This window comes from Trachurus trachurus (genome assembly GCF_905171665.1).
Source record: "Trachurus trachurus genome assembly, chromosome: 9".
NCBI classification, from domain to species: Eukaryota; Metazoa; Chordata; class Actinopteri; order Carangiformes; family Carangidae; genus Trachurus; species Trachurus trachurus.
The window spans coordinates 14,658,060-14,680,829 of record NC_139895.1 but is presented as its reverse complement, the minus strand read 5'-3'; the positions used below and the strand labels follow the sequence as shown (position 1 = coordinate 14,680,829).

Genomic DNA, 22,770 nt, shown 5'->3' with positions numbered 1-22,770 from the left:
AAGAAGGAGCAAAGTTACAAAAAAAAACAAAAAAAACACTGAACTGATGAGTAAACCATGTCCTTTCTGCTTTGTTGATGTTGTTTCATTCTCCCAGGTGTCCAGCCACAGCCGCTCAGGCAGCCTGGATGGCAGCTGTTCAGTTTATGAAAACGAGGCGGCTTTGCTCACCTCCCTCCGACACAACCACCCCCACCAGCCCACCACCACCACCACCCCCACCACCACCAACAATAACAACCAGCACCAGTGTCTGCTCCCCACGTCCATGAAGAACCACGACGGCCTCCTGCACGGCTCCGGCTACACCGCTAACCACGGCCTCAGCGCCAGCCTCTACAACAGCCTCAACACGCTGCTGAGCCAGGCGCACAGCAAGCAGCCTCCGGGCGGTTTGTCCTACCCAAACTACAGCAACAACCACGGCTGCCCTCGACCTCTGAACGACTCCGTGCGCCCGTTCGGCAGCAGGGTCACCGCACAGCCACAGATGACCAACAACAGTACGAATACTTACTCTACATGAAGTAGTCACACAAGATTGGAAGAAAGAAACTAAACAGTGATGTTTTTTTTTTTGTCTGAAGAGCTTGTGTTGTTCTCCTTCCAGCAGACTTCAGCCCACAGCTGGACAGACGGCCCCTGGGTCCCTGGAGGTCAGACGTCACAGGTCACGGACTTTACGAGGACTACTCCTGCTCCCCCTCCCTCACCCCCCTCCTCCCCCCGCAGGCTTACCTCTCGCTCGAAGGACAGAACGGGGAGGAGGGAGGCGAGGAGAACATCGTTTATCTCTGAAAATCATTCAAGAGCAAGCTCCCCGACACATAACTGGACCGACGATGATATATCAGTTGCTTACACGTGTTTGTGAGTGTGTGCATTAGATGGAGAAGAGTTCATTTAAAAGAAAAAAAAACCCTATAATCAAGTAAGGGAATAGTTGCAGGGAGGAAGCATTTGCAGACATACTCTATGTGCCTTTATCATCGTATGTCAGACATTAATCATTCTCTTCCTGCGTGATGAAACCATTGTGCCTTTTGCAAACAAGCTCTTTGTAGATCAGCTTTTTTTACTTGTACTCGCTGTGTTTTTACTTCTACTATGATTCTTTTTAGTCTCTGTTGGACTTGTTTGATGGCAGAGGTACCTTTGTGTTGCAAACACTGGGACCTACACCACCGGGAAATCCGCATGGAAGTATAGATGTTATTTTCCTGTGAGCACTTAAAAGCAGATGGAAATATCTGAGAAGCCAATTCCCTCCCGAAAACTATGTATAGAGTGCTATTATTTCTCCATGACATCTTTAATAATATTTATGAGGGATTGTGAGTATCTAAAAAGACATATAAATATACTGACATTATTGTATAGATATTAAATGTATGTATAGTTTTATGGAAAGGCTACCTATGCACACTATGTTGGAAGAGGAACATTTTTCTCACTTAAGTGCCAAAAATCTTGCTATCTGATACTGTAATTGTTTTCTGTAAAGAATGGCTGTATTTTTTTTCTGTCAACTTCTTTTTCTCTGATAATTTATTGTGTGTAAATTGCTTCATGCACTGTCAACATTAATAATATTTTGTTTGATATGTGTTGCCTTGTAATCTCTGTAATCAGAACTGTGATGTGCCATATTAATATTGTGCTGTATATAAAACTCTTGTGGTAAACATCAGAATTCTTTTTTTGTTTTTATATTTTGCCTTGTGCAAAACAGCAACATCCGTTTGCACACCTCTCTGGGGTTTTCCACATCACACTTGCACAACACTTGCTGTAATTTCAGGCAGGCTGCCATTAATCATTGACTCATGAGCCGTAATAGGCGCACGCAGTCATCGCTTCACTCTGGTTTGACTTTGATCATTTCTCTTCTGAGAGGATGAAAAGTTTTAGAGTGTCTTTGATGATCCTTCTCGGGTTGTTTCTGATCTTTTCCGAAGACCACAGTGGATGCTGCTTGGATGCCGGTGAGACTGATTCATTTCAATTATTTCAGTTACCATTGTAAATCTTAAATATGCACTGTGATTTTAGAGATATAATGTGTTGCATTCTGTGTCAGTTTGGCAGCTTCCAAAACCGAGCATCAGTCATGTGCAGGCTGACACTGCCAGGCAAAGCCTCGTGGTGAACTGGCTGGTAAACCACAGTGGTTTAGTGGGTGACATTAATGAGATCCAGATCAGCCGTACTGAAAACCACACCATTATTTATAACGTGAGTACCGAGGAATCTTTTTTGCCTGGAATTCATGCAGCTTAAAGGCTCTTCATAGTTACATCCCCAGTAGTTTTATGGTGGTGATTATCCTACTTTTAATAGGATTCACCATGATGAATGATGTCATGGATAATCTCTATTCAAACTCTTAATTCATGCACCGTTTTGCTGTGTATTTGTCGATCTAGAAAAATGTCAGTGCACCCTCTTCAGATTCACGCAATCAAACATGGACGTGGACTTCTGAACTGCCTCTGGAGTGTGTGGATCATTCGGCCAGGATACGATATTTCTACAACCGGTCAGTCCCCAGTCCCTGGAGTGAATGGAGAACTCCTCATGGTGAGATGATGCCGTGCTTATCATCAGTGATCAATATGTGTGACTAGGGCCAAACCTGAAACCTATAGATAACAGTTTGTTGCGTGCTCTGTGTTGGTGATAAGATTGTGACATTAGATGAACAAGAGCTGCTGTTTTCTCGGCAAGATTGAGGCCCCCGCCCGTTTTCTGTTCTGATGCAATGTTTACTTCAACATGCGTATCATTTTGTCGTATATAGCTTTTGTTGGTTCTCCAAAACACTTCTGCACAACCAGATTTTACATCTCCCATCTCATTTTAAGGGTTCATGGAGTTCAGGAACATACAAGGGAATAGAGCTATTTTTAGTAGCACCACTGTTTGTATGCTGCACTCTTACTCTGCTCTGTGGCCTGCAGTCGAAAAGGTAAAGGATGAGAGGATTTTCCCAGACGCACGGGTGCTGAGAGAGGGCACCAGCGCCATGTTCTGCTGTGTTCCCCCAAGAGGAGTCAGTATCACCGAGATGCAGTTCAAAAAGAGAAGTGTCCCTTTTATCAGCATTGGAACTAGAGTCAAAGCTATCACTGTAGAAAACCTGACCATCCCAACATCATTCATCAACGCTGTGTTGGTCAGTTGCAGTGACACAACGGGCAATACCAGCTTCGTCTGGAACTATGTCAGCTGTAAGTCAGAATTATTGTTGGGTTTGTTTATATTATTGATTTTCTTTTTATATATATAGGCTATACTTACTGTATTCATTTCTGTATGTATGGGCTGTAGTTCCTGCCCAGAAGCCCAGAAACCTAAGCTGTGCAACCTCAGACCTGAAAACTGTCACCTGTACCTGGGAACCAGGCAGATATCGAAAACCAGCTCATTACAACAACCAAATACACACGCTTCACATAGAGTAAGAACACACGTTACCAAACATCCAGCATGTACTTGTAGCTTTACCTGCAGAATTTCAGACATAGATTGGAGTGTTTTTGTAGACATGTTCAGATGCAAGCAATGAGGATTATACAAAATGAAAGAGTGTGGAAGTTTAGTTCTTTGTTTTGGGACTGAACTTGCGTGTGTCTATTAAAAAGCAGATTTATATAGAGGACAGAGCTTCTCTGCCTCATGGTTAGGAGTTTTGTCTCAGCAGCACATTTGTTTTGTTTAAGTAAATAACAAGGTTTCAAACTAGAATCAAAGCAGACTGTGAGCTTCACACTCCTGTTCTCATATGCAATATAGCTTGTCTCTTTTTTTTGCTGTTGAAAACACAGGAACTCACATCAGGCTCCCATCAGCTGTGCAGCATCATCTTGTACTTTTGCTGCCATCCCTCATTTGGAACAATACAATATCAAACTGGTTGTGAAGGACCAGCTGGGAGAGGAGACAGAAAGCCACAGCTTCAATATCTCTGACAGAGGTCAGAGGTCACACAAGCATCTAAACACAATATGGATGTTTTAGTCATACAGTTTTTTATTCATATGCAACATGTGTACAGTAAATTCATTTAATATGAGCTCGTGTGTGTGTTGCTATTAGTGGCTCCTGTTTTGGAGTGGGACAGAGTGAGCCCTGGGATTGCAGACACCACTGTGTCCTGGATCATCAAGGGGAACTTGACTCAGCTGAACTTCATCTGTCAGGTCTCTGTGAACCCAGGCAGCAGCACTGAGGTCAGTTTAACCTGCTTTCAACCCAGATATTCACTATCTTAGTGCATGTTTTTCATCTTCGGTCTGTGTGTTTGTAACAGCTGAACTGTAACAGCCCCAGTGGTCTCTGCAGAGTCAAACTGCAACACCTGCTCCCCGACACCTTCTACTCTACCAGGGTGCGCTGCTCTGTCAACGGCAGGTTGTGGGGACAGTGGACAACGCCTTTACCATTCAAAACTTGTAAGTACAAAAAATGTGTATTGCTAGGATAGTACGTTGTCCACGGGTTGTGGTCAAAGTCCACAGTATTCAATGATCCGCTGGTGCCACAGATGAATAACTTCCATGTGTTTTCTTTTCCTCAGGTCCATTTATGACCTTGAACATATGGAGGAGTTTAAAACAGATGTCTGAAACCCACGGTCGTCATGTTACTCTGTTGTGGCAGCTGGTGAGACATGAAGCTTGTCTGTTTTAGGGTAGTGGTGCACAAACTGTTTGGTTTAATTTAGTGAACATATATATCACCTTTGTTCCCAGAATGCTCCTGGCTCTGGAGCTACTGAAGCTATCCAAGGTTACTCGGTCCAGTGGTTGCAGGACGGCCAAAACAGAACTGAGTGGAGGGGCAGTGCCCAGACCCAGGTTGAGGTGTCCATCGATTCAGGACAGTGCGACTTCACTGTCCAGGCTGTCCTTCGCACTTGCCCCCCCATCACGGCTCACATCACCATCCCAAAGCTTGATAACAGAGGTGAGCAACACATGCAGTCAGCTGAGACTCTATAACACCTAAGCGCTTCTTCCATAATGTGACATCACTAAGTATTGTCTCTAACTCCTGTCCCCATTTGACAATTTTGTATACAAAAAAATGTAGCAGACCAATCATGGAAAAATTTGATATTGCTATTGATGATGAGTATCTCAAGTTTGCGCTATTTATTCATCATCATATACAGTGAAAAGAAAGTCATTCTTGGTTATAGTAGCCTATGTGAAAATTAAAATGATTAAAAAATATATATACATATATTGTATGTATGTATTTAAAGCCAGTATCATGAGGAAATAAAAATGTTGTTTTGAAAGGTAAGGCATTTTGGTTTGTCTATACTGGCCACAGCTTTTTTTATTTTATTTTATTTTTTTAATATCTTATTGAATAATTTGCTTTGTTAATTCAAAGTTTGTGAAATACAGGCATATTATACTAGATTATTTTGTGTGTTGCCATTTAAATTGTTATGTTGTCAAATGAATTAAATGAACCTATAAAAACAAAAAATACTGGTGTGTAGGTGTGTAGTTGATTTTTGGTTTTGCTGTTACTGTTGTGTATTGACTTGGTCTTCACACCTACTTGAAACAAATAAATCCAGCAATCAAAAAACTTGCATGGAGTGCTGCATGGGTATCAATTGTCTTTGTCTCTTGTCTCTACCTCTGGTGCTCTTCAGTGTGAGGATCCAAATACTGGGTGGTAGCGGGAACTGAGGCACTCAGAGTAGGAGAGTGATTTAAAAAGCCTTTATTACAGCATGGCCAAACAAATTAAAACGCATTGGCTTGGTTTTAATTTGTTTGGCCATGCTGTAATAAAGGCTTTTTAAATCACTCTCCTACTCTGAGTGCCTCAGTTCCCGCTACCACCAAATAAATCCAGCAGTTTGATCTAAATACTTGACTGAAGGGGCTTAATTTTGCATCTGTGTCCAGAGACCCTCCTGGTGGAGAGGCGGCTGAGCAGCAGTCCAGCTGGTGGTTTCAACCTGTCCTGGCCTGAGCTGGACTCACTCGCTACGTGTGGCTACACAGTGGAGTGGTGCATTCAGGGAAATGAAGGACCATGTACTCTGCAATGGAAAAAGATCCGAGGGGGAAACAACACATTATACCTACCTGCGAGTAAAGTTTTTTTCATTTTGTTTTTCCTTTAGTGGTCAGTGTTTTTGGTTTGTTGCATTCACTGTTGCACAAATTGTATTTCATAGGTGATTTCGAAGCAGGTCGTCGGTATACATTTAATATCTTTGGATGCAAGGAAAATGTGCACACACTACTGACGGTGCAGACTGGATACTCACAAGAGCTTCGTAAGTGTGACTGGTTATTGTGTTGAACCAGAAAACTTGCATACTCTTATGTCAGCTACATTTGACAGCCATATCTGTTTATGAGGTTAGTTGTAGTCTTTGCTAACAGATAGGTTTAATATGCATATCAAATAATGCACATCAACTGACAGGAAGGTCAGACAGAGGCTTCTGCAGGGGAGATGGTGGAAACTTGTCATGAGGTGTGGTTGCAGAGGTTTCAACACAGGATGTCTCCATCTAGGGCTCTGATGAGGACATCATCTAAATGTCGTTTAAAAACCTGATACTGTCTTTCCTGTTTGTCAGATAACCTCAGAAGCAAATTAAAGCTGCTTTGCAGCAATGGTTGGGGCCAGGCAATTTTGGACAAATTTAGGCAATTCTGAGTAACAAGAGGCAAAGTAGGAAGACAACAAGAACATTGATATTACAATGTCCATTCTGCTTTAGCTGAGGCTTGAACTCACAACCTCTTACATCAAGAACTGGCTCCTAACACATTGAGCTAATTGGCTGGAAGTGGGATCTTGTGTGTGGCTTCACAAATTGACTCAGGTAGTCACCGGCCAGGCAGCAGTTGTCAAAATGGCAAAAATTCTGTTATCAAAACAAAAATCTGATAATACATAAGTTGCATCTTGACAGGGTGGAAATGTCAGCATAGAGTTTTTTTTAACGATAAGTGTTTTGCTTCATAAGAGAAAATATGATCACTTGAGCACACTTGAAGAAAGTTGAATTCTTGCTTGAAGTCCTTCGCTTCAATTCTGTTTCCTTCTTCAAACCCATACTGTTTGTCCAGATCCCAAACTACGACCAAGTCTGGTCGAACCTGTCCTGAGTACTTCCTCATCTGTGACGCTGGAGTGGCATTATAATGAGTATGATCCCTCTCACCCGGCATTCATCACTGGTTACCTGATTAAACGACACGAGGTGGGATCCAATACGCTGGATCATACTGATCATACTGAAAGTAGGTGCAGAGATGCAACTGGTGCTGAGAGATTGACTGTTGTGAAACAATATTAAATTTCACTCTTAAATCACCATTAAGTCATAATGCCACTCAATAACATAAAAGGCCTTAATGTAAGCTTGTTTACATATAGATGTGTTGGTGGAGGACCCTCAGAGGAAGTCTGTGACTATAGACGGTCTGAAGGAAAACCATGAGTACAAATTCTACGTGAGTGCTCTCACCAAGGCGGGGCCTGGACAACCAGGCATGATCACCGTCTGGACCAGAACCAACTGTGAGCGCCATAACATCCAGCGAAATCACACATAAATTCAACAAATGAGCCCATTTTACTGCATTTACTCCATCTTTTGTTTCCTCTGGTTAGACTCTGTCAGCTTGGCCAAGATACTGACCCCCATCCTGTTACTGCTGGGCTGTGCCGTCCTCGTGTGGCCTCAGAGAAAGATGTGAGTGACTTCATGATTCAATCTTAAGTTTAAATGTTGTTCCCCGTGGAAGACAGCTCATGGTCTCCCTCTCTCTCTTCTATCATATCTTCTTTGTTTTGTTTCTCCTCCAGGCTGAGCAGAATGTTGAAGGAGATATTTATCTATCCTGCTGGAATGAACATCAAACCCTTTGAAATAGACAGCTTGGTAATGGAGGTATGGACACAGTCAAATTATGCACAGAAAACTACAACTTCAGATACATTTAGTACATTCTACTGTTTTTTTTGAGATTATAGAAATATGAAACTGTCTATTTGATGCATAATTATACTATAACTCAAACAGTCCTGTCCGTGAAGTGGTTTTAGTGATAGCGGACTCTAGACTTCGCCAATTGTTGTTTCTACAGATTCAGATATTATTTAAACTACGTAGCCTAGCCTTTAGCTGGGACCATCACTTTTTTTTGTGTCCCTGGAAACACTTCTGCTGAGAGTTTTTGCAGCGTGTTTGTGTCTTTGCATGTGTTTTCTTTAGCTGCAGTGCATGGAGCTCTCAGGACCACCTTGTGTTCAGGCAGCTAATTACTTGCATTCAAATAAATCACAAGAAAGTGGTTGCAAATAGGTCAAATATCAGGGCAATGCCACGCAGTATGTTAGGCTCACAGATATGGACCTGTCTCTATGTAGGCTATGTGTTTAATTTACATACATGTTATAATCCCTTCTTCATGATTGTATAGGCTGTTGAGAGGGTGCAGTCTCACAAAGTGGAGGAGTGCATGAGCTGTGACATTGAGATGCTTAACAACAACCCCCCTCCGACCGAAGAAACCGCACTGAGAGATCCTGAACCCCTGAACGCACCGCTTCTCCCCGATTCCCAGTCCTGTCCTCCATCCTCGTCAGCCTCCTGTGTACCACCCCAAGGCTACTGTCCGCAGTCAGCCGCACTCAACGGTGAGGGACTGGCCGCTCAGCAAATAACATGCGTCGAAAACAGTAGCTACTTTTACTCGTTGGGGGGTGATTTCTCTGAGCCGCAAGAAGTCACTAACAGTGAAGTCACATCACCAAGCTTTGAACTTACTGATTGTCTGCAGGAACCAAACATTGTTGTATATGGTTACATTTCTAATACTTAATGAAGTCGAGGACTAAACCAAGACCTTCTACATATGTCATGTAAATAGATGCTTTGTTAACTGAGTGTTCTGATGTAAATACATTTAGCACATTTGCTTTCTCTGCCGCAGTGGAGTCTTAAAATGAAGCTGCAGGTGTTTTTATATGTCAAAGTGCACACAGCAGTTTAACCCTTTGATGCACAACATGGGTCTAAAGTGACCCGAGTGAGTTTTTTTGTGCTATATCTTTGCGAAAAATGTATTTCATCATATAGAATTCCAGGTATTCCTCAATTAACTTGTTTTTGATCATAATACATCCTTATTTTATTTTTTACTTTTTCACTTTTTTAATAAAAACACATTTTGTATCACTACCCCTCTAATGCGCAACATGGGTCTAAAATGACCCACATTCATTTCCAATGTGATTTCATGCTGAGTGATAGTTTCTTTGCTGTAACTTTTGAAATCTATCTATTTTATGATTGAATGTTCCAAGTATTATTTAATATATTGTTTTTTATTAGTGGGGTCATTATTTCCATTTTTCATTTCTTACTTGTGAACAAAAATGAACAAAAATGTCTCAGTGAGTGGACCAGTTGAAAAAACAAGTATAGCAAGAATACTTTAATTTTAGCATTCCCTCACTATCTATACCAACAACAGACCATTGTTTCCTTGATTACAATAATGACTAGTCATTACTTGTCCTTTTTCCCCATTAATAGCTCTGTTGACATATTCTACTGTGGTCAACAGCTAGCCATAGTTTATTCTATCTGAGTAGGCTATTTCAATGTTATATCTTTGAAATCACTGCACAGTATTTATCATTTTCTTCTGTAAATATTCTTTTTTAAGCACATATAATCATATTTACCTGTTTTACAATTATTCCAATTTACCTAAAGAAACATTTGATGACTCATTAAAGATAACTGTGCATAATTGATAAGGTTTTAGTTACCTTGAATAAGTAGCTACATTACTTGTCATAAAGGGAAATACCTTAATATTAGCAAGTTAGCTAACTGTTAACATGATGACATGTTCTAGCTGGTGACAACAATAGAATAATATTCTATTGTAGACACCAGCTAGAACATGTCAACAGCTACCTAGCTAGCTAGCTGGTGACATGTTCTACTGTAGTTTACTAATACAGTAGAATGTAGAAATGTCAACTGCTAGCTAGCTAACTGGTCCACTCTCTGAGACTTTTTGTCTATTTGTTCATAAAATAAGAAAGTAAAAATGGAAATAACACCCTGTACTAATTAAAAACAAGATATTCAAAAGATACTTGGAGGATTCAATCATAAAATATATTGATTTTAAAAGATACCACAAAGAAACACTCACCCAGCATGAATTCACATGGAAAATGAATGCGGGTCATTTTAGACCCATGTTGCGCATTAGAGGGGGTGTGCATATGTTGTGCATCAAAGGGTTAAAGAGGAACTCACTGTTAAGATTTTTGCTTAAGTGTGAAGCAGCTCAATGTTTATCTGCAGGATGCAAATGTTGCAGCTGATAAGGCGGCTGAACGTATCAGGCGGAAGGAGAGGACAGGAGCGTGACGGAGAGATGTGTATCTTCTTTAAAAAACAGTGTTAAAAACCAAAAAAACATATTTAATTACCAGGTAGGTAGGAGGAAGGTGGTGTTTACGCACGAGTTACATAATAAGAAATAGAGTCAACCACATTGATGTAAAGGTAGAAAAATAAAAGGGAAGTGTTTGTTCTATGGAAACGTTTGGTTCAGTTGTGGACAGTTAGTCCATCAGTGACTTACAGCTAAAGAGGAGTGTATGATGATCACTGTGATAAGGGTCTGACTCAAATATCAAAACATACTGGAATCTTTCACTTGAACTCTCTCTGCTTGTTGGGACAGATCACTCTGTGATATCAGGAGTGTCCTCCTCCTCCATGTCTGCTGATATTCTCCTCCTGTTACGATTCCACTCTCCAGCAAATATGCAGATCCGCGCCAGACGTTTGTTACAAGTGATAATAAATAAAGCTATTTTATCAGTGTTTCCTTATGCATTTCTCGGTGCCAAAGTAAATCAGACGGTTGACAGACAAATAGTTATGCCAGTCATTTCAAAGGCATGTGGGGAAGTCTATGAGGCGTGTAATTGTTTTTCCATGTTCTTCAAGAAACACACAAAACAGGTTTACAGCAGGAAATCTGTTATCTCACCTGTTAGGTCTCTATTTCTGCTTTTATCCAAGAAAACACAGTTGAGAGTGAGTTTTGATCTTTGTTTTGCTTTAGGCAGTGATCCATGTCTCTAGAGGCTCTGGCCCATGTTTTCATGACTGCATCACATCATTTCTGCTGATTTATTGGCTACCACACCTCTAAGGTGCTCTACCGCATTCAGATCAGAGCTACAGAAGTTTCCCTAAATTAATTACCATGTTAATGAAACCAGTTTAGCTGTGGCTTTAGATGCATGACTAGTAATTAGAGACACTAAGTGTGCCAAGAAAAAATTCCTTAAACTGTCACACCACTGTCAGCTAACCGTCTGTTGAGACATGACGGGTTCGGTCCATGAGTTGATAACTCTGCTGCCTCAGCAGAAATCCAGGTTCAACGGACACAGTTCATTATGTTCATCTTCTCAGCTGCTCACCACTGTTGTTGAGTGGTTATGTGAGGTACTATAGTCTGTTAACTCCATCACTCTAATCCATGGTTTCAGTGCGATCAAAACTATTCACATATTTGCCCTCGACATGTTGACAAAATGTGGATGCACTTGGTCTGATCAAAGCTCTGATCGTGCTGTTCAAATGATTAGTATCTCTCCCAGTCAGTGAACCTATCTCTGCTCTGATAAATCCTGCATTATTTCCTTCAACCAGTTTCCACCTCATTACTCATAACAGCTTTTCTCCAGTTACTCTCATTGAGAAACTTTCTTAACTATCTTTTTCCTATTCAGTTTCTTTCAAATTTCTGCAGAAATACATTCAGAAAATTTCACCAGAAGTAGAAAAAATACTTCGATTCCCGAGTCTAACCTCCTGAGGTAAGTTAGAAATACACCATGATGGGAAAAAACAACAAACAAACAAAAGTATGACTTGAGGTTTCACTAAATTGTGACTAAATCCTTGGTAATTTATTTAAACTCACATCTACTAAATATAAAGAACACAAACTTTGGTTAAAGTCAAAGGTCAGTTTAGCTTGGTTTATGTCAGTAGTTACACCACCCTGAGCAAGTGAAAGAACATTGGACAACAAAGGACAAATAAAACAGTAACATTAAAATCAATTACTTAGCTCTAAAGACTCTATGTCCCTTTAAAAAAATATTACAAGAACCAGAGACAGTTTAAAATTGATGTAAATGGCACTGGTCAGTGCCAGAATGTACTTCAGAAAATATTAAAGCAGAAGTAAGCGGAATATTTGTGTTAATATAAGTCTTAAATAGTTATATCTTCCGATAGCAATCACTTATATAGAGTGTTTGGTCCGAAACACGGGTCTGTCAGTCACTCTGCTCTGCTGTAAGCCGAGGAGAAAACTTTCCTTGTATCCTACAACCTTTATCCAATGAGGAGAGAGAACGGCATAAAGGGGCGGTCCTCTCTGTGTGTGCAGCCAAGGGATGCGCGTGAATGTGGTGACGTAGGGACGAGGGCGGGGACTGCTAACTCCATCGGCTGACAAGAAGTTAGCCAAAACGACCGGATCGCTTACTTCTGCTTTAAGAAATAACACAGTGAGAATGGAGGACATTCATAAAGCAGCTAGGAAACATGCCAAAAAATCCACATACTCGTCTCTCTCTCTCTCTCTCTCTCTCTCTAATACACGCAGCTTATTGGTCAGCGTGGCGAGCTGTAGCCTTAGCCGCCTTGTCCCTCAGTAGTGCAGAGTTCACAGGAAAAGAGCAGTTCAATCTTGCCTGCTAAAAAAAAGTGTTTCACATCATCACGGAGCCTCCAGCTGAGAGTAAAGCTGAGGAGAAACAGGTGACACATCCACGCAGCTGAATCCAGAGGTTTGATATTTGGGTCTGTTGAGAGGAGGCTCTTCTTTACTGTCACTCTGGTGCTTCTCTCTGACCGGGAGCAAAGTCTTCTCTGATGTTAGTCCATCCCAAACATTACGATCCAAAACAACCTGCTCGGCAACCCGGAGGCCGTAGTCCTCACACAGAGTCATTATGTTGTAATCTCACCCTCACTTTGCTGTGCTTCCTGAAAGGGGAACACAAATGTTGGATGTCTGGCGTTACAACTACAATAAAAAATAAATGCGGTTAAAAAGAAAGTGCTGATCGTGTGAGGTCATTTGTTTTCTTTGATGAGCTGGGATACAAAGTTCAGACATGTGACAGTAAAGGGCAGGTGAACAAACAGTTTGCAAGATCGCTGAGTAAACAGAATCAAATTGAAGCTCAGGCAAAAAAGATCAAGTTAAGGCTTGTGCTTGATCTTTACCGTTGTGGAGGTGACACCATGCACTTCCAGAGGACGGCGTAGAGGGCGAGTAAGAAGGTGATGAACACTGTGGCTGCTATTGCACCTAAAAGGACAAAAAGCACATTATTTTCTTACATATTAAATTTATTTGCATATGTCATACAACTTGATATGTGCTTTTTATTTTGTATCTTCTGCAGGGAGCAATGCAGAAATCATTTGTTTACCTGCTTTTCATTCTGTTGAACTGAATGAACCAGTTCCTCCCCAGAAAACAAAAACACTGTGGTTCATGAGTGCACATGCATAATATGCATATGCGTGCTCCTATTTTCGTATCTTCACTACTGCACTACTGTACACCCAAAAAGAAAGAAGAAAAGAAGTTCTACACTATGACACACACACACACCACACTATGATCCTTGAGTCACTATACAGTAGTACTGATGATAGTGAGGCCTGAGTCGTCTCACTGCCCTTTCCAAATTTATAGTGTGGGTGTGGTGAACTGAGACTTATTTGAAAAGCAAAACACTGGGTTTGAACCTGACCAGCAAAGAGTTGCATTGCAGTAGGTGGTAACAATGAAGCCACCTGTGTTAAAGAGTGTACACTGTAACAATATACTGTACATATTGTCATTCTTATGTTGTGCAAACTTTAACGAGTTCCACAGAGGCACCACTCTGAGGTTCAACTCCCAGTTTGACCACATCCTCTCACAGTGAAACACTTGCATCATGGGTATAACATACTACACAGAATTATGTGATTGTTTTTTGAAGATATTATTGTTATAAATCAAAGAATATGTAGTTTTTGTTGGGATTTGTACCAAACAAACATGCTCCCTTACATCTGGACACTGTTGATTGTAGGCCGTGATGTCTCTGTAGCAACAAAATGCTTCATTAATGGGATGTTCTTATGACACATTTTGACACCTGGTCGTCTCTACCCCCTCCATTTGGGAACATGTCACCAGAGTGCAAAAGTTCTCTAGTTCAAGGTTCAAATAGTGAGCACGAAACACATCATAAGTCAGCAAACACTTATTAAACACAGCTGAGAAACAGGGATGTGTGTGTGTTGTGTATTGCAAAAACATAGCAAACATAAATTTGGAAAATCTTGGTGTCTTTCTCAGCCAATGCAAACAACCCTTTGCAATTTAATCAAAATTGCCATCAAGATCTTTATTGCTTTGCCGTCATATTCCAAAAAGAAGTGCCAGAGAAAATGTTTTAAAGCTTGGCCGGTTGTTGGTGCTGTAACTCAACCCCCACTATTATTTCATATGAGGCTCTCGACCCTTGAGTGACATAGGTGGTCTTTTCTTTTGTTAGCTGTTGACTCAAGGCGGTATCTATTACAAAGTAGTCATCAGATTTAGATCAAAGTGGTGCTCACCAGGGATGATCCCACTGGTCCTGGTTAGAGAGTCATCTGTGCAGGAAGGACAGGGGGAAGCTGCAGCTGAAGCTGGAGTTACATTTAGGTGTGAACACAAAAAATGGTACCGTAAGTATATAGATATTAAATGACAGAATATTAAAATCAACACACATCATACCTCAATAACACCTCGACAATATGTGACTCTGGGTGCAGCTTCTATTCTCCAGATCAACTTTCACATTTCTTCACATTTTCTTGAGCCTTTATTTATGAGCTCATGATTCCCAGTGTTTGCTGAAACTGGAAACTGAGGAGTCATTTCTGTATATTTTAGTTGTGTGCAGTGTTACAGTGCAGCACTGCCCCTTCTTTTTTATCAGTGAGCCTGTTTGTTATTGTATTTCCGGTGAACAATTTCAGGAATAAACAGTGCATGGCCTTTCCTGTTCCTCTTTTCAATCCCATCTCTGGTGAACTAATTCATAACACTTTAATAAATGTTTGATCTGTGTAGCAAAATATCATGGACACTGTTACAGTTTGCAGTTTTGACCCCAGAGACAGTTGTTACATAACTTTATTTCTACACTGAATATTTTTGTGACCTCTGCATTTTCACTTCTGCTTCTTTGGCACATTTCTAATTATCTTGTTCTGCCCTAAACTAAAAGTTGCACTGATCAGTTAATTAAAGCTTCCACAGACCTAACAGGAATTCACCTGCAGTGGATTTCCCTGTTTATCTGGCGCTCTAATCTCATCGTTTGCCTCTAATATCCATTACACTGAGGCGCATACCTGTGCTTCAGCTTCTTATTAGCATGAAACACAGGACACCACTGGGGACTTACCATTGATCTGATGAACAGCGTGTAAAAGCTGCTGTGTGAGATCTGGGTCAACCATCTGAAAATGCAGCAAAAAAACAAATCAGGTTTGAGTGAAACATATGGAGCAGAGGTCACAGACACAACAGGAGACACCGCAGCAGCTCGAGAAAATAACTAGAGGTGGAAAAAGACTTTGTTTGCATTTGTTTTTAAAACAGATAAAGAAGGAAAACCAGTTGCAGGACAGATCTGTAACATGCTGCACAGAGCAGGGGAGGGAAAGCTGCTGCAGGAAGTCGAACAATGTGGAGAATCAAAGCGCTGAAGGCAGCAGCCGACATAAAGATAAGAAAATGGAAGTAAGTAACATTCCCGCGGTGGAAGAACTTGTCCCTGTGGCCGAGGGGCTGAGAAACCCACTGCAGGACCTCTTGTTTTAAAATCAAACTTCTCACAGGGGTTGTAAACAAGCACAGCAGTTAGTAGTTGAAATATCCCGACGCCTCGGATCAAGGTGCTGCTCTTCACAAACTCTCTTTGTACTTCATGTTTCTTTCTTACCTTCGAGCTGTTTCCGTTGTCGAAAACACTCTTGCTCTTGTTGTTCACCTCCGTCCACATGACTGCGGCTGTGCTGAGGTTGTGCGGTCAGACTTCATCAGTTCATGCTGTTTTCCTCTCACCTTCAGCTGAGCTGCGCGCTGAGCCCCACAGACGCGCCTCCCGTGCTACGTTCAGGTGCTGCTTCAGAACTCAGTACTTTACACGAGCACAGGCAAGAGACCCCTCACAGTGACCAAAAAAACAAACAAAAACAAAACAAATATTGAATTGTAATTATTTGCAGGTTGTATCACCTTAACACACACAGTTACCTGCTGCCATTCTCTGTCTCTCTCTTTCTAACCCAACCGGTTGAGGCAGATGGCCGCCCACCCTGAGTCTGGTTCTGCTGCAGGAAGTTTATTCATGCTTCAGTTGGCCTGTGGGCTTGCTCTAGGTGGGAAAATAAATACCGTCACAAAGAAAAGCTCTATTTGCAAAGGTCTTTTAGATAACCTCTGCTATATAAATAAAACGGACTTGACTTCTTCTATAGGCTAATTGTTTGTATGAATATTAAGCTACATCTCCTCCAACAAGAGAAGGCTGCACTTGGTTTTCAGCTGACCTTTCATACAGAGAGGCCACACAGCCGTGTTTGCTGATTGAAGATGTGGATATTACAGATAGGACTGTTGACTTCTTGTTCCTGGAAAGAACAAGTTAACTTCAACATTGTTTTTACAGGAAGTCCTGCAACACCTCACTGCCACTAAAGAACTTAAAGCAGATATCAGCTTCACGGCCGTTTCGGCTAATGCTGCGTTCAAGGCAGGCTTTTGAAACCGTAAGTTACAGCTTCAAGTCACAACTACGACTTGGTAGCGTTCCAGGTAACCCGTAGCTCGTGTTTTTACCATCCTGTTGTCTGTGAAAGTTCCCTATAACGGCCACTCGTAACTTCCGACCCGTGAACTCGTACCAGATCGAACTGGTATGACTTCACAGGAAGGAAAAACACAAAGTACGAGTTTCTTTGAACGCACCATGAGTTAGCAGCCCCCGCCCTTGTCAGGCATCAATTGGTCCTCGTGCTACGTCACCACATTCACGCGCATCCCTTGGCTGCACACACAGCCCTTCATGCCGTTCTGCCTCCTGATTGGATAACACTTGTATCCCAGAAGAAATGTTTTCTCCTCGGGTTACAGCAGAGCAGAGTGACGGAGAGACTCGTGTTCCGGTCGAAACACTCTATGTAAGTGATTGCTGACGGAAAATATGACTAATTAGGACTTATATTAACAAAAACATTTCACTGATATCTCCTTTAATTACCTAAAAAACAATGAAGACAGGTCACACCGGAAGTCATTTTTTCTGTTTATCTAAGCAAGATCACTGTAAAGAGTCAACAAGTGTTTCAAAACTGTTAATACACTTGGAAAAAAAGTTTATTAATTGAACTCTTAAAATTCGCAGACCACATCTGGATGAAAACGTTTAATGCAGACTGTTTCACACTGGTCAGTGAGGCCTGACCTGCAAAATGGCTACAGCATAACTTCAGAAATTTGACAGATTCAATTTCAGCACATTAAATGGATTTTTTTTTTTAAAGAAATCAAAACAATATCTCAGAAACAACCCTGGACAAGTTTCACATGGGAGTTAGTCATAAGAAGAACCATAATACAAACGTCAATTACTGTTCTTTATGGGAAAGATTTCCATTTATTCTCTCTGCTTTAAAGAGAGACAACAGTCTGCAGAGATATTGCACAAATGTTTACACTGTAAAAGCAGAAAGAGCAAATTCTGATCTCACGCACACACACTACCCCACACACACACACACACACACACAGGCACTCAACATCAATGCAGCCTGCAGATGTTGTATATCAGCAAATCATACACTCGCGCACGGCAGAAAGAGCAGAGAAACATCTTAAAATACACAACCGAAGGCATCTCGTCATCTTAAACTGATCAGCAGTTCCTGAAGACAGAAATTTCTACCCAGTCAGCACTAAACACAAAGCAAAAAGTGCTCACGGTAAAAAAAAAAAAAAGACGAGACAAGAAAAAGATGTCAGCTGAGGAGTGTGTTAAAATAAGACTGGGACATCATGCAATACGTTTGTTCAATCGTGCCAAGGGAACCTTGACAAGCACAAACTAAGAGACCAGAGTGCTTCAAGATGGTTAAAAGTGTCAGTGACCACAGGTTTGTGATGTACGGACCTGTTCTGGACAGCAGAGGTCCGAGCGAGCTACCGAACCCGAAAAACCTGTTTTTTTTAAGTGTTGTGTTGGCTACATGAGTGAAAAGCATGGCTACGGTGCGCAGTAAAAGAATAATTTACAGATCCTGTCCTGCTCATGAAGGTGACATGACGCTTGACACAGGACACAGTTATAGCCACACTGCAATAAGGCTGCGTCTACGGTGAAACATCTCTCTACATTTTACACCTAATCTTCAACCTCTCATCAGCTTTAAGATGCATCGTCACACAATAACACAATCACACAATCACCCAACGTGGGAATGTTTAAGATTTCATTAAACACTATGAGATAATCAGAAGAAATCATGTAACTCAATCCAGTATAGCAAAGATATTTTAAAAAAGAAAGAAAAAAAAAAAAAAAAAGGAAAATCAATGTAAAATTCTTTGAGATTTTGATATCACATCTCCAAGCAGCCGCTAAGCTGTCTTGGCTTACATTAGTTTTTAAATTGACCTCATCACTGAGGCTCAATGGAACAATATGGTAAATACACAGTGCCCTCTAGTGGACATGAACATTATACCAGCAAGAAAAACAGTTGGGAGTTTCAGAGAACTGAACCATAACAGTGACACACTGTAAGAATTCACAAGATCGGACTGTGAGATTGTCAGAGTTGCCTCGAAGCAGAAGCACAACCGTGGTTAATACTCTTTCAAAACAAACAAAACAAAAAGAAAGATCTGAAACCAAACTATTAAGATTTGATTCAATCTGAAGAACATTAAATGGTTGTTGAAGGTAACACATCACCAATACACAACGTCACACTATTATGTCCTCAGCTGGTATTGAAACACCGCACAGATGATTACCATTTGAAAGGTTAAAAATAATTCAAAGGTTACTTCTTCCTCTGACCAAACCCCATCGCTCCTTCAGCCCCCATCAGTCACAATCCGGTGCGATCCCGGTCGGATTAGACAGTGTCAGTCCTGTCATTTGTTTTGAGAGCTGGTGACTGGTGCATGATGGGAGATGTAGGACAAGCAGAAAGGCAGAGACAGGTGTGTCCGCGATGGACGAGGCAGCGACATCACATGATTTCACAGCACGAGTTCTGTTTCCGTGCCTGCAGGAGGTTAACATGAACACACACACACACATTTTAACACAGTTAGCCAACAGTTTTTCTATGCAGTGTTATTGAGAGGAGTTACAGTCCAGTGTTGGCAAGACATGCCGTCGGTACTCACAGTCTTGTAGAAGGCTTTGGACTGGTTTCCCAGGTGCTCTGACTTCGCCACAAGATCATCAAGTTTCTCTCCTCTTTCCAACAAACTCTCCATGGTGTTGTGCTGCAGAAAATAAAATATTTCTTTATCAAGTAGGGTTCAGTGTAAAGATTATGATTTGATTTCATTAAATAATGTTACATAATGTTTAAGGCACGTATAGTAACAACTTAGTGGTAGTTGCAGCGAAAAAACATTTTTTTTAGTTTAACAATCAATCACACATGTTCAGCTATAACTGAACACCAAAGAAAATCTTCAAATGCATCTACTTAAGTGAGTATTGTGCATTGTGTTTTATGTTTGTGATTAGGGAGAGGTTTTACCAAAATTATCTTTGTCTCGTCCAGCTCTGCCTGCACTTTGGTCATTGCATCTGCTTCTCTGGGGTTCTGGAGGGAAAAAAACAAAACAAGCCATCACATACACCTGTATTGCTCTCAGGCTGCTATGACAGTCAAGTCATATGCTATCAGGGCTCTCCTTTGATGTACTTTCTGATAAAAAACAGATTACTCACTGACCTGGTATTTCGCTAGGTGAACATCTAGGGCTTTGTAGTTTATGGTTTCAGGATTACCAGAGGGCCAGTCTATACTGTCGACCTGCTTGGAGAAGTCCTCTAATACCTGAGAAAAACAGACCTCGATCTCAATACTGAAGTTGACATAAAAATGTGCATCTTTATTCACATATATATGCATCTACATCTTTCTGCACCCACCTTGTCCAGCAATGTGAAACAGACTCTCTGTGGGTACTCGGTATCTGCGATGACCACGGCTCCCAGGTTGTCATTTCTCACATACACATGGCACAGGTACTCTGAGAGAAAGAGAAACCACGTATTTTGAGATTGCACTTCCTGGTTTCATCATGGTACAGGAGAGTTCACTGCATACTGGCTGTACTTTCCCTTCAACACAAGCTTCATATGTCATTGTGATAATTCAGCCTGAGGGCTTAAGTGACATGATTGTATTATATGAACCAATATGAGGGAGATGGAAACATTTGCCTTGATTAATGGCAAACATAATTGAATCTTATGTTAAATGACAATAGGAAAAATACAGTTTCATCCTTCTTTCCTTTGAAATACATCATTAAGTGTCAACTGTCCAATAGAGTAGGCAACGAGAGATAGTGAAACTGTTACACCCACAGTATATGTCAGAGGGGGAAACACCTAGAGGAAGAGCGACTTGGCTTGTTTACTATTCAGTTGGAGTGATGTTTTATTACCTCCGATGAGAGAAGCTAGACTGACCCCACCCAGATTTCCAGTTTATAATTCGAGTCAATCTGGGTAAAGTCAGCTTCTACTGAAATTAAGAACTGAACCTGCTCAGTTTTTACCTTGTTCTTTGACAGAGGCACGGCTTCCTTGTGTAGTTCGTTCAACAATCAAGGCACTGGTGAAGGTCATGAACTCCTGAACACTGGACAAAACAAACCAAAACAATGGCGTCACTGGGGGTGGGAATTTATATCATCTATCAATAGTCAAAAAAACACCTGATATGCCACCAGTTTCACTGTAAATAGATAACAACATACGAGCCAAAGAAGAAAAAAAACGTGAGTCATTATTATGTGTGTGTGGTGATCATCATCAGTCAGACGCACCTGGAGCGCTGAAAGAAGCTGAAGGAAGACAGGTCGTAGGCCGATTTAAGGAGGTTGGCTTTGGTCGCTCCTTTGTGGTGGATGCTGAGGCTGTAGAGCTTCATGCTGCCGCCGGGTTTGTTCAGATGGATCAGTCAGCCAGCCAGCCAGTCAGTCAGTCAGTCAGACGTACTCACGGTCTATGATGATCTAATTTAGAGGATGACACGAGCACAATCACATGATGAGAGCATTATCCCGTATCCAGCTCAGCCACCACATTAGCCCCCGTGCTAAGTATACACAAAGCGGCTACAGAAACTTGAGTGAAACACAAACTGTGACAAGTGAAAGCAGCCGCCTTGTTTTGAGCTAACAGGCTAACCGGGTGGCTACTGTTAGCCACTCCCGGCTAAACTATGTTATTATATCCTTGTGAAATCGACTGGTTGAATTGTCAGCGACCGGTACAAACCTACAACATACTGACAATGAAGTAAAATGAGTTTTAAAACTTGTTTACGCCGCTGAAATCAAGTCAAAACACTGTTAGCTGCAGATGTTATCCCCGGTCTCCGTGAGGCCCTCGAGCTAACTTAACTTACCAGACAAATCGGCAACAAACAGTTTGAGTCCTGTTAAAAAAAACCGAATAACGAATAAACTTCCTATTCCACATAAACTTAAAAACCCCCGAGTATTCACGAAAGACGTCGGGAGAGCTAAACGCGGTGTAGTTTCGGGCTAACTTGCTAATTATCGAGAAGCAGTTTTTAGTGACCAATCACCACGTCACGATCCTCTAGCGGTCCAACGGGATATCGGCTCGGGCGGAAACAAACACACACACGCCTTTGTATTCACAGTTCCTGTTCGACGAGGTAAAATAATAAGACACGGCCACGGTAGTGAGGTATTTACGCAATGTAAAGTATTAAAGCCCGGGCAGACAGAGAGATACATTTGACACGAGTTTTTTTTAATTTTCTTTCTTTCTTTCTTTCTTTCTTTCTTTCTTTCTTTCTTTCTTTCTTGATATTTTCTTTATAGAGAAGGAGAGGAGAAAAAAATGGAAAGGATAAGCAAATCAAAACAAACACCAGAAAAGAACATAGATATAGGCTAATATATATAATATATATTAGAAATCATATGGATTGCCATGTTTACAGTTTGTTCCTGCTTTATTATCAGTGTGGTAGTCCTTCTACACAGTCTAGGCTACCTACCTACATAGGCTAGTCCATTTCTCCCACTTTTCGCGACATTGTTCTTGTTGAGTCCATAACTAAACTAAATAAATGTAAAACTAAACTACAATAAATGTTATGATTTTAGGACAAACTTGAGAATGGTCTACATGTATACTTTTTCCTCCAACAGGTACAGATGTGTGGGCCTAGGCTATTTGTTCTCAATTTTGGGTGAGTTTTGCTTTTTGCTTTTTTGTAGTTTTCCTCGCCATATTTTAGCGCAACCGAGCATTAAAACATAACGGCAGTATAATTTATTAAAAAAACATAGCCTATTA

At 41.1% G+C, this 22,770-nt stretch overlaps 4 protein-coding genes across 15 annotated transcripts in view; 2 read left to right on the top strand and 2 right to left on the bottom strand.

Annotated features, from left to right (window-relative positions):
* Positions 1-1,639, top strand: part of LOC310991603 (rho guanine nucleotide exchange factor 28-like) — a 41,136-nt gene extending 39,497 nt beyond the window's left edge. For 8 of the 10 annotated variants that reach the window (XM_083979384.1, XM_083979381.1, XM_083979383.1 and 5 more), the window contains 2 exons: positions 98-503; positions 611-1,639. In XM_083979384.1, coding sequence (XP_083835510.1) covers positions 98-503; positions 611-798 — 594 coding nt within the window. In that variant the 3' untranslated portion in view covers positions 799-1,639. The remainder of the gene's footprint in view (positions 1-97; positions 504-610) is intronic. The other 2 variants (XM_083979382.1, XM_083979378.1) reach the window with 1 other exon arrangement.
* Positions 1,640-1,851: 212 nt separating this feature from the next.
* osmr (oncostatin M receptor) lies at positions 1,852-10,903 on the top strand. Of its 2 annotated transcripts, none has more exons than XR_014595602.1 (18): positions 1,852-1,985; positions 2,081-2,235; positions 2,427-2,580; positions 2,961-3,230; positions 3,331-3,460; positions 3,828-3,976; positions 4,099-4,232; positions 4,313-4,454; positions 4,580-4,665; positions 4,755-4,968; positions 5,934-6,122; positions 6,209-6,310; positions 7,116-7,289; positions 7,426-7,569; positions 7,663-7,744; positions 7,858-7,942; positions 8,475-9,041; positions 10,316-10,903. XR_014595602.1 is itself a non-coding variant. In XM_083978521.1 (18 exons), exons 1-18 carry the CDS (start codon positions 1,898-1,900, stop codon positions 10,399-10,401), a joined length of 2,535 nt encoding a protein of 844 aa, XP_083834647.1. In that variant the 5' UTR covers positions 1,852-1,897; the 3' UTR covers positions 10,402-10,903. The 2 variants fall into 2 exon arrangements, 1 of the variants encoding a protein (XP_083834647.1); XM_083978521.1 differs by having other exon boundaries at positions 8,475-8,691; positions 10,382-10,903.
* A 1,076-nt stretch (positions 10,904-11,979) lies between these two features.
* Positions 11,980-16,470, bottom strand: LOC310990973 (uncharacterized protein). Its single transcript, XM_083978540.1, has 5 exons — positions 16,117-16,470; positions 15,577-15,631; positions 14,738-14,809; positions 13,343-13,427; positions 11,980-13,099 (listed from the first exon to the last, which is right to left on the bottom strand). The coding sequence occupies exons 1-5, from the start codon at positions 16,174-16,176 to the stop codon at positions 13,051-13,053; spliced, it is 321 nt and encodes a 106-aa protein (XP_083834666.1). The 5' UTR covers positions 16,177-16,470; the 3' UTR covers positions 11,980-13,050.
* A 1,101-nt stretch (positions 16,471-17,571) lies between these two features.
* Positions 17,572-22,080, bottom strand: ykt6 (YKT6 v-SNARE homolog). Of its 2 annotated transcripts, none has more exons than XM_083978294.1 (8): positions 22,028-22,080; positions 21,261-21,449; positions 20,991-21,073; positions 20,356-20,456; positions 20,156-20,260; positions 19,958-20,023; positions 19,593-19,694; positions 17,572-19,468 (listed from the first exon to the last, which is right to left on the bottom strand). In XM_083978294.1, the coding sequence occupies exons 2-8, from the start codon at positions 21,362-21,364 to the stop codon at positions 19,433-19,435; spliced, it is 597 nt and encodes a 198-aa protein (XP_083834420.1). In that variant the 5' UTR covers positions 21,365-21,449; positions 22,028-22,080; the 3' UTR covers positions 17,572-19,432. The 2 variants fall into 2 exon arrangements, with proteins under 2 accessions (XP_083834420.1, XP_083834419.1); XM_083978293.1 differs by having other exon boundaries at positions 21,845-22,044.
* Positions 22,081-22,770: the final 690 nt, after the last annotated feature.